Source organism: Trichoplusia ni, chromosome 2, assembly GCF_003590095.1.
Source record: "Trichoplusia ni isolate ovarian cell line Hi5 chromosome 2, tn1, whole genome shotgun sequence".
In the NCBI taxonomy this organism is placed as follows: domain Eukaryota; kingdom Metazoa; phylum Arthropoda; class Insecta; order Lepidoptera; family Noctuidae; genus Trichoplusia; species Trichoplusia ni.
Genome location: NC_039479.1, coordinates 474,099 through 490,750, shown reverse-complemented (window position 1 = coordinate 490,750; position 16,652 = coordinate 474,099). Strand labels below are relative to the sequence as shown.

The window sequence follows — 16,652 nt, the reverse complement described above, 5'->3', positions numbered from 1 at the left end:
GTAAAATAGATCTGACCTTGTTTTGCTGGAAAGTAATTTTATATAAAGAAGTTTATCTTCATAAAGGCGTCACAAACATTTAATTGGAGCTTAGTGCTTCCGGTTGGTCTTAAAACAATAAAAAATAGATAGTATGTTGTATTCAATATATTTTTCAATCGTAAATGCATTATGTTTATTCTTAAGAGCTTCTATTGGCAACAAAACTAACCGGCCAGCCCCTCGGAATTGGTTTATCGTCAACTGTTTACTCATACGTATTCAACAAGTGTGCAGTCAATGAAAATCATCATCTAATGTTGATATTTGTAGACTAACTCGGTAAGAATGCCCTATACTATTTAATTGTTTAAATTATAAGCTAAGCTGCATGGGGTGAGGGTACCTATTACCTCCCATATCCCTTACTAGCTATTGTCCGCGACTTCGTCCCCGTGGGTAGGAGATATAAGTTATGTTTTATACCTGCCCTGTTTTTTTTCACATTTTCCATTGTATCTTCATAGCCTTAAGCCTTCCTCGATAAATGGTTTATTCAACACAAAAATATTTTTTCAATTTGGACCAGTAGTTTCTGAGCTTAGCGCGTTCAAACAAACAAACAAACTCTTCAGCTTTATATATTAGTATAGATGTACAAGGATGTGTAGCGAGGGATGTGTGTGTCGCGAGGGATGATTGTGAAGAACCAAGAGAATCACTCAATTTACTTTGTCTCAGTCAGCACAGTTTTGGTGGAACCGGCTTAGCGAACCTTGACTTTTGCGCATACAAAATAAGCGAGGGTTCTGACTGTGTTCAGAAGATTTTGTTGCGAGGTTTGTGACGTGCTATACAAGACTGCAACGAAGCTTCACACATTAATGAGCATTTTCACAGCTCCCCTATTTATCGACATACAACTCATTTGTCTGATGGCCGCTTTTCTGGTGCAGACGTGCAGGGAACTGTCCACAGCTGCTCTTATCTGGTCCGTCCACCAGACAGGAATGGCGGCGTATAGTTAGGCGAGCCACTAACAGCTGAAATGACGACCACGACCACTCTGCCAAGAGTGCAACGACTAAGAAGAAGAAGAACAATTCATTTTGCTAGCACAGCTTTTGAGGAAACTGAGCTTTAAAGTAAGAAAGTTGACATTGTGACACGGCATAGGGTCGTGTTACGCTTATTAGGTCATAATCAGTCAGCCAGAGAACATGTCTCTCCTCTTTCTATGAATGGATCTATAATGTTACTAAAGTTCAATGGCCTCTAGGTCCGATAGCCTTGATGCACATTAAAAAACATCATCCTACTTCATGCCGCAGTTTGTTTAAGAATTTGATTGTTTCTGTTATCTTACAAAACTAGGAATTATGAAGAAGTGAAGAAGATATTAAATAAGTCAATGTTTATACTAATCCCTTTTTAGACTTCTAGTACCTACTAGTGCATCATAGCATAATGGTAAATTAAAATTCTAAGTTAACAAGTTGTAGTAGCATAACTTAGGAATGTTTTAAAACTGTTGGTTCATTTTCTAGGTACCTGTAACTCTTGGCAGGTATTGTTGAATGAATACAAGTGGTATTGCGGGTAAACAGAGAAAAGTAACTCCATTCCTGTCAGCGTGTCCTAAAATAGGTTCGAGCAAACAGCATGTTTTATTTGACCTACTCTACATAATAGGAACAGAATGATGGTGTCAATTTTCAAAGTAAACAAGTGAGAAATTATTTAAAACAAACAATCAAACGTCGTGAGAACTATGAATACCAAGTAACAACGCGCCATCACAAGAAAACCATTCATTTTTTTTTTGAGGACCGATACAGTTATCAGACTTTTAAATGAAAAAGAATCCATTAATCTTCTACGCTTCACATGACTCGCCCGAATGAAGTTATCACAGCGCTAATTGCAAACTCACACTTTTTATCATACCAGTTTCTGTCCCGATAAGATTACAGTGTCATATGGCCCACAACAGCGCCACCTCTACATCTTTAGTTAGCGAGTGAACCTATCTAGTAAATATTATAGGTTTTATTGTAATAATGTAAAAATATAAATGCTATAAAGTGATGGTGCAGTGTTTTGTTGGTGTTTCCGTGATATGTTAGACGCTCGAGTGATTTCCGTAATGCAAAACTTGAGGTCCTTGGATTTCCCCGGAGGAGGAGAACATCCCCACCGGAACAGATCTGCGTCAATGTCCTTGCGGTATATGCAAAATGGACTAGCAAGGCATGAGCCAAGATATTCATTACAATACCAGGTAAAGTTGTAACTCACGCACACTTTTAATTGTTTCAATTTTAAAAGAATGTTGAGCTAGAGCAAAACTAATCTTTGACACCATTAAAACAAAGGAGATAAGCGCTTGTTTGGGAACTACTACTGTCACATCGAAGAATAAATGAGCGGTGGTTTTACAACAATATTTTGTTTTATTCATTTTTATAAAATACACGTGTGCCTACTAATCGTATGTAGAAGAACTCATCAATATCTGTTAGTTTTTCCTTGTCATTCTTTAGAAGACACTAAAATTATCTTACTTTATTTTCAAAGTAAGATAATTTTAGTGTCTGTAACGAAGGGTCTTATTGGTCTTAATCGAATTATTTTATGATGTTTACCATTATTCGTATTTATAAATTTCGTGGAACGGTTTCAAGTAATTTAACATTTTAGTAAAGAGTGTTTATTAACAACGTTATTTAGAAAAGCAGATTATTGCGTGTATTGGAGCGTAATGCGCAAATGAATCATTTGCAAATGACAAGCGTTTCTGCTCTACTTATTTAGATTTATAAGCATCAATACTTAGCAGTTTACCGATAATTGACTATGAGAGAAGAGGAAGGCACATTTCTTATGCTCTTAAATAGTCATCGGTCTGGAATGTGCGACTAACTGTCATACACAGCCTGTCACAGAAAATAATTATTGTCCCCCGTGATATTTTAGTTTTTTTATTTGTGTATCTCGTATTTCCAGACAGTTGTTGCAGTTTTGGTGTTTAGATTTTTATGTAGTCGTGCAAAAAACTATTACAGATGTTGATAAACTATAGAACAGAGTGTAATATATTGGCGAACAATAATTAGAGGAACGTGTCACTATTATTTTACAAACAGTTGTTTTCAGCCGATACGTCGCTTTAGGAATGTGAATCGTGTCTAATTTTATTTAATTATTAGTATATTTTCACATGGGTGATGGCTTGGCAGTCGGACACTCGTGTAAGTCGTTTAAACTGTTATTTTAGTATATCTCGAAGTTGGTATGTCTCACATCTTATTATTTAACAAATAATACATACTCGTCCTTGTGAACGATTAACATTTTAATGCGTTTTATTTTGCGGAACGAGGTGATTTAATTTATTCAGTTGCGTTTTGTATGACAGTAAACATAAATGTTTTAAAGTTTGCCATGAACTGCCTGGATACAGTTGATGTAAGAAGGTTGATACATAATGAGATTTGCCCTTCAACTTCACTACTTAGTGTTACGTGCTTAACACAGCTTAATTTAGTGCTATTGGTGAATATGGGTATGTAACTATGCTGTGTTTGGTGATGTTCCTGTAGCTATTATTATTGTAGTTGAGAATTATTAATTTTAATTTTTAAAATGTTGTTTTTCTCTGTAATGACATGTTATGACTTGTCAATGATTAGCTTGCATCTCAATTAGCTACATTACAGTAAACTCAATGTGTTTATGACAGCCAGAACATTTGCAGATAGTTAGAATCACAACAAACATTGTCAACATGTCATTAGTGATAAAGAAAATGAGAAATGATGCAGAACTAATCAATCTGCACACAGAAGTGTACTTAACACACTATTTAGTGTCAAAATACAATCATGTAACATATTTTTTTAATCAATTTTTTTTTACTGTTGTATTTGGTGGGAATGTTGGTTGTTTTGTTATGTACATGTTGCTTTATTAAATTGTAATAATTCTCATGGGGTCAATGTTCCATGAATTGATTGAACTGAAACATATTTTGTTCAAACTTTAAAATACTTGAAATTGTTACACAAACATCCAGTTTGATTCTCATAAGCTTCCATTATTGTTAATGTTTCAGGTATGTTTATATTAATCATTTATGATTAAAAATTACTAATTTTAATTAATTAAATAGTAATTTACGGGTTACCTACTCCATATATTTAGTTGATTTTATCACAGATTCAAAATATGCTCTATAGTTTATTACTCAAAGTTCATACAAAACATAAGAAGTATCATAAACAATGATCTTAATGTTTCTGACTAGCAAAATACTCATTTACACAACCTCAGACAACAATGCATTAGAATTAACTTTTTACACTATTGTATTGAAGTAAAACCTTGATGGTGGTGTTAGTGTTGCCGTTAAACAAATCTTAAAACAACCGTGTTGCTAGATGTAAAGGTTTAAATAGTCATTTTCATATTGTAAAGAGGGTCTGTATTAAATTTATTCAGATCAACTTGAAATAATGCTTACTATGTCCCCATATACATACAGACAAAGTCGCTACTCAGATTTGTTAAGCTAGGTTTTTTTTTCTGGTTTGTTTTGTAAGTAAACAGCTGCTCTGTAGCTTCATTTTCTTCTTTTTATCAAGTTTATTCTGGTATTTTGAAGATCATGATACTTATATCACAATATAATATCTAGTTTTATAAATTAATAGTTTTTTCTCATTTAATATAATAGGAAATTATTTCTCAAAATAGTCAATGAATCTAAAATTATATTGCCAAGAATTTGTACTAGGTTTTCCTGGGATAAAGTTTCTTTATAAATGTAGAGTGCTTAACGGACAATAAATATTATATATTTATATTGATAATTGTAAAGGGAATCCCTCACATTAATACATGTATATTACAAATATTACTTGGTATTTTGTAATTGCTTTTGTTTATATAACAATAGATATTTATGAAGTATAAAACAATCACTTCTCAAGAACTTGAATCTTCTATCTTGGAAGGAACCCATTAATAAACATTGGTAGATAAAAACTGAAGCAACTTATACAATGTTTTGGGTAATATAACTAGTTCTGCTGTCAGCCAATGTTATTTAAAAAAATGCATCTGAAAAAAGTGACTTTTAAAGCTATGATTATGTAAAATGCAAAAAAATTACATTGATGTTTAATTTAGTAAAATGAGATCTTAATCTAGGAGTGCTGCGACTGTGAAAGAGTGACAGCGCATTGTACTGCTCATAGCGTCGTCGCGCTTCTACGATTGTGCGATCTTCCTTCAAAAACTCATAATACATGCACTGGTTTAGTCTATTCGCACTTGTTCATACTCTAATCTCGATATTTCATAATGTTATCAAGTTCATTGAATTCTGATATATTATTTGAAACCCAACATTCGAATAGAGCTGTACTACGGCGTATCAAAATTTACGTTATCGAATTGTTTAGCGATGATAACATCGATTATTCATATCAAACAAGATTTCAATAAAACTAAGCTTAGAACATAAACATTTTGACGTATCTATTGGTGGATGTATTGCGTGTTTGTACTTTCGCGAAAAGTCTCGGTATCCCGGTATCCGTATGGATAAGAAAGCTGTAAGTTTGTTTCGAAGATGCTATAAGCTCATATTGAGGCTGACTCATTTTTTAATTGGGTAATCTTTTTGGCCGATTGTTAACACTTCCGGTTCTACATTCTTGTGTGGATTTTCAATGATAGCGTGGAAATTAAGGCAATGCTCTCGTTGAATATTGTGACGTTTTAAAAGTGCCTTGATAGCGGCCTATTTCAAATAAATAAGTACTTTTAATTTGATCCTTGATTTTATGACGAGAAATAGCTTCAACGAAAAAATGATCCGCAGAAAATAATTACTTAACCTTTTGAGGGTTTAAAACATTAATTATAACATTTTTGGGATCGCCTGACAAGTTTATGACTCAATTACATTCCTCGTTAGTTCGCCTATAAATTTACCTGACCAAATTTACTATTCAAATCTATAGAGACCGATACCACATTCCTCTCTTTGTTGTACAGAGTTATGAAGGTTTTGTGTCCTTTTTACTTATATTATGACAAAAAGTAAAAGGGGCAATCATAGGATTTACAGAACTGCTTTTAGCCTCGTTATTTGTGATTGTCTTTAGCTATAATTAACCCCAAAATATCACCCCAGCGTGCCAAGGGTCACCTAGTACTACACTTCCAATTTCAAGTAAAAAAACATTTCTTAGTCTAGAGAAATTTTGCCCATATTCGATTTTGTTTCGAAGCCAATTCGGTAAATTACGTAAATAAGGCAATTGTTATGTACAAGCAGTTGTTTTTTGATAATAAGGCGAGGTGCACGCGTCGCCGGTGACTCATAGGACGCCACGAGCCACGTTTTACGATGAATTCATTCTTCTACCTAAATATTAGAGAGTAGAATAGAATCGGAAATTTTGGAAACCTAATATACTACCGAATCCAGAAATTCTGATTATTATTTTTTGAGTTTTGACTATAAAAAGCAGATATTAGTTTGGAGAAGTTTTTATATCTTTATGTGAAATTTGTTTTATGTTTTGTGATTGGTTTTATGAAAACTGTTTGTTAAAAATAAACCAAAACCTATATTTTAGCCGGATATTGTCATCCTAAAACGGATCGTAGAGGAAAACAATTGATTACAGAACAGATTTTAATTACATCCTGTTTGATTCGATTTCTGCTTTTATATTCTATATATATTCGTCTATTTATTTAAATTAAATTCACATGAATAAAGATACTTAAATGAAGAGTAAGACGGTGTTTAACTGAATGCTGTAGAATACAGATCAAAGATACAAAATGCTTCTGCACTTCGTTAGTTGAAAGAGTCTGCATGATGATAAATTAATAATAATATAGGCCATTATACTATAACTGCTGAGCAAATGTCCCCGTCCCCTACTAATTATTATTGATCACACGTTTTATTTCTCTTTTCCGCATCCAATGCATTGCGTGGCGTTGGAAAACTAAATAATAAATAATAATTGTTTATTAGTTGAGAAAGTACAGATGGTGCAAAAACAGGACTTAAACTAGTTACAAGTAAGATGGTTTAGAAGATTATGAATGACAGGATATTTTTGTTACGTACAAAAACACATCTGTTGACAATATAAGTTAGTAATTTTCCCCTATCCCTTAAACCAGAGTAGTCCTGTATTTTAAGAGACCTTAAAATAAGAGAACTTACATATACAACAATTTAGTTAGAGATGACACAGTCGATCTGTCCACAATTATCAGAGACTAGCTGTCCTGGCTAACTACAAAAATACATACTCTTTTTGCACTTTACCAAATTTTATCACCGTTTAAACCTTTCATAGACTTTCACGAATATTTCCAGACTAAATAAGCCAAATCGGTTCAGCCGTTATCGAGTTTTAGCGAGACTACAGCATTTTGATATTACCAGAGATTAAAAACTGGTACCTATCCAAAAGTTCAGGAAAACCACTTAACTATGAGGCTTTCGGAGGCTGTGTTTTTACACACAGTTTCTTGATTCATATTTTTTTAAGACTTTACCACTATAGCGAGTCTATGAAAGTATATCGGCCTGTAGAAATGCAATGCTGAATAATTTCGCGTAAAGGCCCTATTCTATGTAGGAAATATTATTAATTAAAAAATTGACCACACATGTCTCGTTGATCTCGCTTACGCTACGGTATCCGATTAAACACATTTGTAATTTCGAGTTCATAGTTTCTTTTCAAAATTTGAAGCTTTAAGGAGATGATTATGGGGATGAAATAGTGCCCTTAACTATAAGGCATTCTTAGGCTGTGTTTACACCAGAAGGTCTACTGCCGCCTGTTAAATTACTGTTATTGTACTAGTGGAAACTTGACGTGACTGAACGCGGGACAACCAAAGAATTGCTTTATTATTATTATTGGCCTTACACTGATGTTTGTTCATAGAAAAGGAATAGAGAAAAACCTTGATATACCTAACTATCGGAATTGGTATAAAGTCTACTTTATGATTTCTTTAACACTTTAAATTAGAGGATGTTCATAGACCTGGACCAAGCTGCTTTTCGCCTGTGTCTGCCTGTGGTATAAAACTAGCGCTTACCTCGATATGCGAGTAGTGTTAAATTTATACTTATGAGTTGCCTATTTCTGTTTCCAGACTGATGAAAACAGCTTCCTACTTCGTCTGAAGATTGTAGGGGCCCAATCATTAGCGAAAAAGGATATATTTGGTGCTAGGTGAGTAAAGCCTTTTTGACATATATTATCATATAGATTTTTCCACAGGAAAGACTGAAATAATTAAAATTACCTACATGCTTTATTAGTTTTATCTATTGGCATGAAAGTAGTGGGAGTTGATATAACATAATACAAAAATAAGGAAATATTTCCAAAAAAGAAAATACTTCGTCGTTTAATTTTTTTGAAAATGTATGGATAATAGAAAGTCAAGTACTATATATTAGTTATAATGAAATAATAGTCTTTATGGACAGTCGTGTACTGAGAGCAAGTAATTACTGTGTTAATAAATGAATAATCGCCTTGCTAATTTCTAATTAGCAGTTGCACCTGTGTGTATGACGTTTTAGAAGCGTCGTATAGCTAGCTAGGTTAGCTAACTAGACTATTTCAGAGAAATGAATGTATTCTCTCTGAAACAGAAGGATCCTTCATAAGGATACCCCGCCTTACCAAAAAAGTACCTAGACCCGTGTATTTCTGACTAAAAACTGCTCTGCTAGGCACAGGCTGCTTTTCATGTAGATAAGAGTTGTTTAAAAAAATTCTTCACCTTTTGTCGGTAGTGGTTAAAAATAATTAAAACTGCACGAATAACCTCTAAAAAAGTTACAATGAAACTTTGAATAGGGATCAAACCTAAAAATCCTCGTTAGTAAAAATCTATAAATAAAACCGAAAAACCACCTCTACTAGTGCATGTGAAAAAAATGTTTTAATGTTGGAAAGATAGTCAGGCAAGTAAACAAAGAAATACTTCAGTTTTGAAGAAATGACTCCACCAAAGCGGGTGGGTGTCGCGAGAAGCCACATAGGGATTATATTAGAGGGGGATTAGTCACCTTACATACTTTGATAACATTAGAAACTATTGCACGAAAACTAGACAAAACCGCCAACGGGTAATTTTAACAGAACTGGTTTTTCGAAAACACGATTGGCGAAGTTTCTTTGCTTTTTGATTAGAAACGTAGTTAAACTTTGGTATTAATTTGAATTATTATTGCAGTGTATTTGACGTATATTTGTTGGTCTATTTTCAGTATTAGTTTTCCTTTGTGGACCATCATAGACGGCAAATTAAAATTGGTTCTCTCTTTTTTTAAAGGCTGCCAATTGCACTTAAACCCTTTTTCGCTTCTTTACACTCTAATATACAAAAACTAAACACAGGTAAACAGAATACGTTAGTAGGACGAAAAAAATAAAATACAAAAAACTCCTTATCACAATAGATCTCTAAAAGATCCTTTACAAATCTTATAATAATCATCACAGTATAAAGTTACGCCTTAGTAGTTTTTATCGTTAAATTGTAAGGAAATACAATTGCAATAGGTCCAAGCGTCTTATAAATCTCGCCATTAGGGCGTATCAATGTCACGTCGCTCGGAGATTCGGCATTCATTGCAATTTGTACAACAGGTCTCGCCTTGATTCTCAATTGTCAAGGAATTGATGGACGCGCGCAGAGATCAATGTGCCTCATGATTGTATACATATTTGCATCGGTGATATCGGTATTCATTATTATATGAAAAATGTTCTTACATATTTATGTTGTAAGTAGTTAGAAATGTTGGATTGGCTCAAGAAATATATACATAGTTAAAATCTAAACATGCGTTGCTGTGTGTATTATATTGATCGCCAATCGTGGCACCATGTTACTAATAATTACATGTCATTGTCTGCAATACGACGTATTCCACCTATGTATATTGACCTTAACCAACCAATTTAGTCGTTATCAATACAGAAGTTTTACATATATTATAATGGACTCTATCAACCTCTGTCTAGTATGGTATTAAGGACAGTGTTAAAAAACCACAATTGTCCCCAGAATTCCAATCAAATTGTAAATGAAAACAATAGCAGCACTCGATAGCCGAGATATCGAGATAACGCCACTTATAGATTGCACGCCGATATAGGGATTGTACAACTCCTATTTCTTACCCGATTAGCTTTAATCTTTAATAAAATTGTCAGGTTTAAGGCTGGTTTTAAACAGGAATACACACAATACTGTTTAAGCTGCACTCCATGACTTAAGACCTCTATGAAAATTGGAAGACTTTTTCGTTACTTCTTCGAAAAATCTTATTTATATCTGTGTATAGTATTTCTCATGAATTAATAAAATGGTCCAAATAAATACATATCTTTGGTTTTTCGTACACTATTATAATACGTATCGTGTCTGTTTTTCAGCGACCCTTATGTACGCGTGGAGTTGCAAAAGGTGGACGGTGACGTCACCATCGAGACCTTTCTCACTAAAACTAAGAAAAAGGTAAGCTACCACATTATAATTATCTATTCTGTACACTTTTGTCTTAAATCTGGGTTATTAAATATAGGTTTTAAAAGTCCAGAACAACGCAGAGGCTAGGGAGGTTGAGAATATAAAGAGATTGAACGCAAAGTAGAGAAAATACGGCAAATTCATTTATGGATGGTTTTCCTTCACCAGCGGACAAGGCGTGAGGTAAAAACGGCATCCAATGTTTATATTTTCTTTCGTGGCTTCAGCCCGTCAATGCGTTAGCTTATATAAAGTTAAATTCAAGGTCACAAATCTTTATAGCAATGAAGTGCAAACCAAAATGACTTTTTTTCGATGACTTCTAGACCCATATGTCAAGCTGAAAGCGACACTTATAGTAAATTTGAAATTAATGTTCTTTATCTTATCTGAGTATTGATTAGTCAAGGCTGATCGTCTGCGATATCTGTACATGCTGTGACAGTCATCTTTGTGGAACTTATTTACATATTTAATAGGAAAAATATATTTATTGTAGGTATGTGTTATGGATTAATGGCATTGTTTTGTTATAAGCCAGAAATGATGTAAAAATGCATAATAGTCCGAAATTTATCACGTAAAGTTTTGTTTCAAAACCCAAATATAGGAAAATAGAGAGCTCAAAAGTGGTCAAAAGAGAGGTCTTATGTAGCCCCTTTGCTTGTGTGCACTTCAGTTAATTATTTATATTTATTTTTCAGACTTTAAACCCAACATGGAATCAGGAGTTTGTATTTAGGGTGAGTCGAAATTGCTTCTCGGTTACTTAAATTTAACTTAAATTTCTTAATGATATTTGACAAATTTAATTCTGAAAATATAAATCAAAATATTATGTATAATACCAGACTATAATCGTTTGACTGCTGATCACCACGCTAGCTGACTGCTACTCCAGATTCCAATATTTGGAATCTAGATTTGGTCCATTTAGAATTTAAGATTACCTACTTAAGAAAGCTCATGCAACTTTAACAAACCCACATTTAATTTGTATTATGTTTGATTTGAGATTGAACCTACATCTCGAGCAAACAAAACCACGGCACCACAGTTTCTCATATTTGATCTACATCTACTGTACCTCGTCAGGTGAAACCCTCGGAGCACAAGCTCCTCATCCAAGTGTTCGACGAGAACCGGCTGACCCGCGACGACTTCCTGGGCATGGTGGAGCTGCCGCTGGCCGGCGTGGCCACGGAGAGCGCGGCCAGCGCGCGCCCCGCCCTCGTTAAGTACCCCCTCCGGCCGCGCAGGTCCGTGTAAGTAGCGCTCTAAGCATGCCCGCAGCTTCTTACTATTTATTTTTTTACTTTACAGCACAAGGATGATTTGGACTGATACGTTTTGCTTGTAATTATTTTGAAACGATTGCCCTTGGCAAGGATACAGATTACTATCAAGCTTAAACAGACTATTCATGCAATAATTTCTAAGTTAATTTCTAAGCTAATTTACAAATAGATAAAATTATGTGGTTGTAGGGAGTAATCTCAAAATCTACTGAATTGATTTTGATATTTTCCAATAGAAAGCTATGTTGTTTTTGATTGTCATGGGCAACGAAATGAGCAGGGGCTGGTAGTTAATTATATTTTTGTTTTGAAATATAAGGTTACTTGTATTCAAATATACACATTGTGTAGGAGAAATTTGAACCTTAAGCAGGACTAGATTTTTTTTTGTATTTTTGATTGTATATATATATATATATATATGTGTTTAGTTAGATACAGATGTTAGACACTATATGAGCTAGTTTATTAAATAATACACCTTGAACATGTAATGAAGCTATCGTTATATAAAATTTTAATTAGTTGCATAATTATAATTAAAATAAAAAAATGTATAAATATTTCAATCTAAAAATACATTGTGTACCAGAAACGCACTGGAGCTCAATAAATATTCATTTATTCTAATGGATACAGTTTATAGGCAAAAATTATACAATAATATATTTGGACTACGACAGTATGAATCATCCTTAACGATTTAGCTACCCGTCTAACACCAAAGGTATATTTTTTAATATTTTCTTTGTGTTGTGTGGTATATTAACAAATGTGTATCTGTGTGTTTGTGTGTATTTGAGTGTGTGTTGCTATTGTAACAATCCCTATTAATTGATGCTATAAACCCTTGCTACTCTTTGTTCTTGTGATTCAAGTATGTTTTTCAAAATTGACCTTTATAGCAGGAATTAACCCTATTTTTAGTTTTCTTTTCCTATAAATACACAATGTTTATAGTCTGATTTGTCTAAGAGTAAATAATGGGTTCACGTTATAAATTCAACCATTATATTTTAACTCATGACCATAGTCTCTAAAACTAAATAGTAAGACTTTGTCTAAAGTAAAATTTGACTATTTGTTGCGCCCTTCCGCTTGGTGCTTGCATCCCTGCTCACCCCGGACTAGACTATGTGTGCTTGAAGATATAAGTAGATAGTTGATATTTCTGTGAGCACTCAATCTGTGTCTATACCTGTTTTTGAGTGTGTTTGTTTTGTGTGTGATTCTTTTATTCGAGAATATTGGTTTACGAGATTTTTTGATGTTATACAACCTGCAAAAGAGGCTGACGTACGAAGTATTTTTAACCGACTTCAAAAAAAGAGGAGGTTCTCAATTCGACTGTATTTTTTTTTTATGTTTGTTACCTCGTAACTTGCGATTGGGTGAACCGATTTTCATGATTCTTTTTTTATTTGAAACCTTGTGCTTCCCGTGTGGTCCCATTGTCACCATTTCATTTGAAGTCGGTTTTTTTTGTGAAAATTGTAACTTATATCTTTTTTTTACATAGCTGTTTTGTATTTTTATTGTGTATATCTGATACTATATCAGCATGACATTCCATAGTACAATGTGTGTGTGTGTTAGCGCGCGGTCCCGCGTGCGCGGCCACATCGAGGTGTACGCGGCGCTGGTGGGGCGCGTGGGGGAGGGCGCCGCGGCCGCCGCGCCCGCCGCGCCCGCCGCGCCGCCCGACGGCTGGGAGATGGTGGAGCCCGCGCCGCAGACCGGCCTCGTGCCGCCGGTCAGTATGCACTACACACTTTGTTTTACAAACCACGTCGAGGGCACGAAGTGGGGATATGTCGGATTTCCACCGACTAAAAACACTCCGGGCCCCTTCTACCGCTTTAGTCAGAGTCACAGAATCGCTCGCGCATGCTGTGCGCATACTACATACTACTACACTGTACAGCATGACGCTATAATGATGACATTAATGATGTCACAGTTGTAGCGACATGCATGATAAGACGTGTGGTGGAAAAATTTGGACACTCGTTCAATGACCCCCCGTATAGTACAGATTACTTAGTAAAGTGAACCGACAAACGCAATTTTATTGCTTTAATTTTTTCCATAACAATGTCGTTTAATACTGTAAGTCAATTATCACAATTAAAATCACGCCCTGCTAATTATCGCTCTCTTTCTGCCATTTGTGTTCAACAATAGTACATAATTTGCTATTTTTTGTAATGTCTGTGCTTCCATAGGATAAGCAATATATTTTACAATCACAACTCGCTTTTCAGTGACCCAAGTATTTTAATATCTAAAAAGGGTCAATGATAAAAGATTTCATGTGATGACATCTCATGTATCGCCTGCCCACGATCATTACGTAGAAATTCATGATTTACAATTTTCTTTTTCTTACTTTTCACGCCCATTAATTTTCTTTGCATAATTAATAACTTGACTGCTCAGATAATAAACGTCAAATAATATTTAAAATAACAACTTGGATCGGGGACATCGCAAAATAAGCTAAAACTTTTATAAATTAGTTGTCTTAGATGCGGTGATTTTTAACATATGGTTTTTGCCTAACACTACAGTTTTAAGCTTGTTTTTGCACCACAGAATATTCAGACATAGACCCGAAAAATGATAGATGAAGCATTTGCGAACAAAAGCCCCTTAAAGTCCAGTAATTATTTATTTAAGACACTTACTCAGTGTATATTTAAATGAACATATCCTTCAAAAATACTGAAAACAAAAACCTTCAGATATCACTCATTTGTATCAGAGACGAAGAAATCCGTTTTGGTTTGCCACTGAATGCTTGATCTGTCCACTTTTCCCTGGTCTCTGATATTTAGTATAGTGTATAGTTTGGTTAGTTCACACTGTAGAGTGGTTGCCTGACGGTAGGTCGTGTCGTGTTCCGTCCCGTCCCTCACGGGCGGCGACTGGCAGCTGGTGGACACCTCACACGTGCCACACACAGCTAGAGTATGTCACTTTTATTTATTATTTGCTTTTATACAATACCAGCTTAGTATGACCACTAGAAGCCTACTTCTAACTCCTTAGCCTGGCTTTTTTATAACGGTTATTATCATATTTTAAGGGGTGGTATTAGGCTTCCAGAAGTCGCCATGGTATCTGCTGTGAAAGAGAAGACGCTTCGCAATATGTAGCGTTCTGTCTCTCTCCCACAATGGCAACGATTTTTTTTAATGCCTAAATGCCAATGGAATGCTTGCTTCGAATCCTAAAGCTTAGCTGAATATAGAACCTAGTAGTGTTGTGGTCTCAACGTTGCCTATAAAAAGCTAGTTCTAACACAATAATATATAGTGCAAAATATAATGATCATATATATGAACTATTTAAAGCAGATAAATCGAAAAATAAATTGTTAGTTCTGTTTTTCTATTTCTCGATCATACATTATGCATATACATACTTCATCTTCAGACGAATATAATTGGTAAACTGCTAAATTGTTGATTTATATTCGCCGATATTTTTTCTTCTATTCTTAATTGATGAAAATGACTCTTATGCTTCGTGAAGTAAGGTCAAAAATTGTTTAAACGGCCTGAGCTTTCGCTTGACTACTCTAACATAGTTGAGTACTACAGACCTGTTTGTTGCAGACGATCGGTGGCGAGCCGCTGCCGCCGGGCTGGGAGGAGCGCCAGGACGCTAACGGCCGCACCTACTACGTCAACCACATCGAGAGGTCCACGCAGTGGGAGAGACCAACCTTCATGTAAGTCACAGTACTAATCCTCGCAAATTGCTAAAGTGCAAGAACTTTGTCAAATTAAAGGGCAAGTGACGTAATATTGACGTAAAAGAAAGATGAAAAACAGCTTGCAATAGAATTAAATTGTCAATACACGTCACCCAAATAGCCGCCAGGCACGTTATTATTTTGCGGTGATTATAATACGAAACAGTAGCTTGACGCCGTGTGTGAGATAAAGACTACAGTCTGAGGTCTACCACAACCTTTTAAAGTAAGAATATTGTAGTAGTGGAAGAAACTACATGGTGTAGAGTGGCAACACTGGCTATAAAACTGGCAACTTTGTTAACTGGTGGTAATCTTCCAGATCAAAAGAGTAGAGGAGTTTGGCAAACCTTTTTTCCAGTGACTCGATAATTAAGCCTACAACATTATTACGTATCTTGAAGAATCAAAGCGATAAAAATTCGCTTAATAATTGCTACCTATCAATTGATAACTAAATTAGTTACTACGTCACATCTTTTTTTCAGTAGCTAATGCTTGCATTACTAAACACGACCAATTGTTTCCAAACACACTCTTTACAAACAGTCTAGACTTGTGTGAATGTAACTTTGGAACGCAATTCCTTCTGATATTACATTATTCAGTATTTGATCGTAGAAAGCTAATCGCACCGGTCATTCACTTGTTTGTTATAAAGGGTATCGCAAGGCCATCTGATATCGATAGGCAAAACATTAGGCTATTGGCTGATAGTGCCCTTTCACACGTCTGAAGCGTCACACATAATATTTCGAACAATTTACATACATTATCAGAATTTAGATTATAATTTAAAAGAGCAGTCGGCTATGGATTTATTGTATTGTGCATTCTCCTATCTGAGGCTTTCTTACTTTACACACGCTTACAAAAGCAGTAAAGACTTACGAATTTCTTGATGACGCTTCAATAAACTCAGTGTGACTAAAATTGTAGTATAATCAGTGCATATTGTGTTCAGTCACATACAATGGAAATTATTCCATATCGTCTGCTAAAAGAACAAAAAT

The 16,652-nt window shown here is 34.8% G+C and overlaps 1 protein-coding gene across 4 annotated transcripts in view; it reads left to right on the top strand.

The window, feature by feature from the left end:
* The first annotated feature begins 1,573 nt into the window (after positions 1-1,573).
* Positions 1,574-16,652, top strand: part of LOC113502173 (E3 ubiquitin-protein ligase Nedd-4) — a 30,652-nt gene continuing 15,573 nt past the window's right edge. For 2 of the 4 annotated variants that reach the window (XM_026883624.1, XM_026883596.1), the window contains exons 1-8: positions 1,574-2,260; positions 8,185-8,264; positions 10,488-10,569; positions 11,286-11,324; positions 11,677-11,846; positions 13,476-13,632; positions 14,769-14,849; positions 15,500-15,615. In XM_026883624.1, coding sequence (XP_026739425.1) covers positions 2,099-2,260; positions 8,185-8,264; positions 10,488-10,569; positions 11,286-11,324; positions 11,677-11,846; positions 13,476-13,632; positions 14,769-14,849; positions 15,500-15,615 — 887 coding nt within the window. In that variant the 5' untranslated portion in view covers positions 1,574-2,098. Of the gene's footprint in view, positions 2,261-2,836; positions 3,231-8,184; positions 8,265-10,487; positions 10,570-11,285; positions 11,325-11,676; positions 11,847-13,475; positions 13,633-14,768; positions 14,850-15,499; positions 15,616-16,652 lie in introns of those variants that run through there. The other 2 variants (XM_026883614.1, XM_026883605.1) reach the window with 2 other exon arrangements.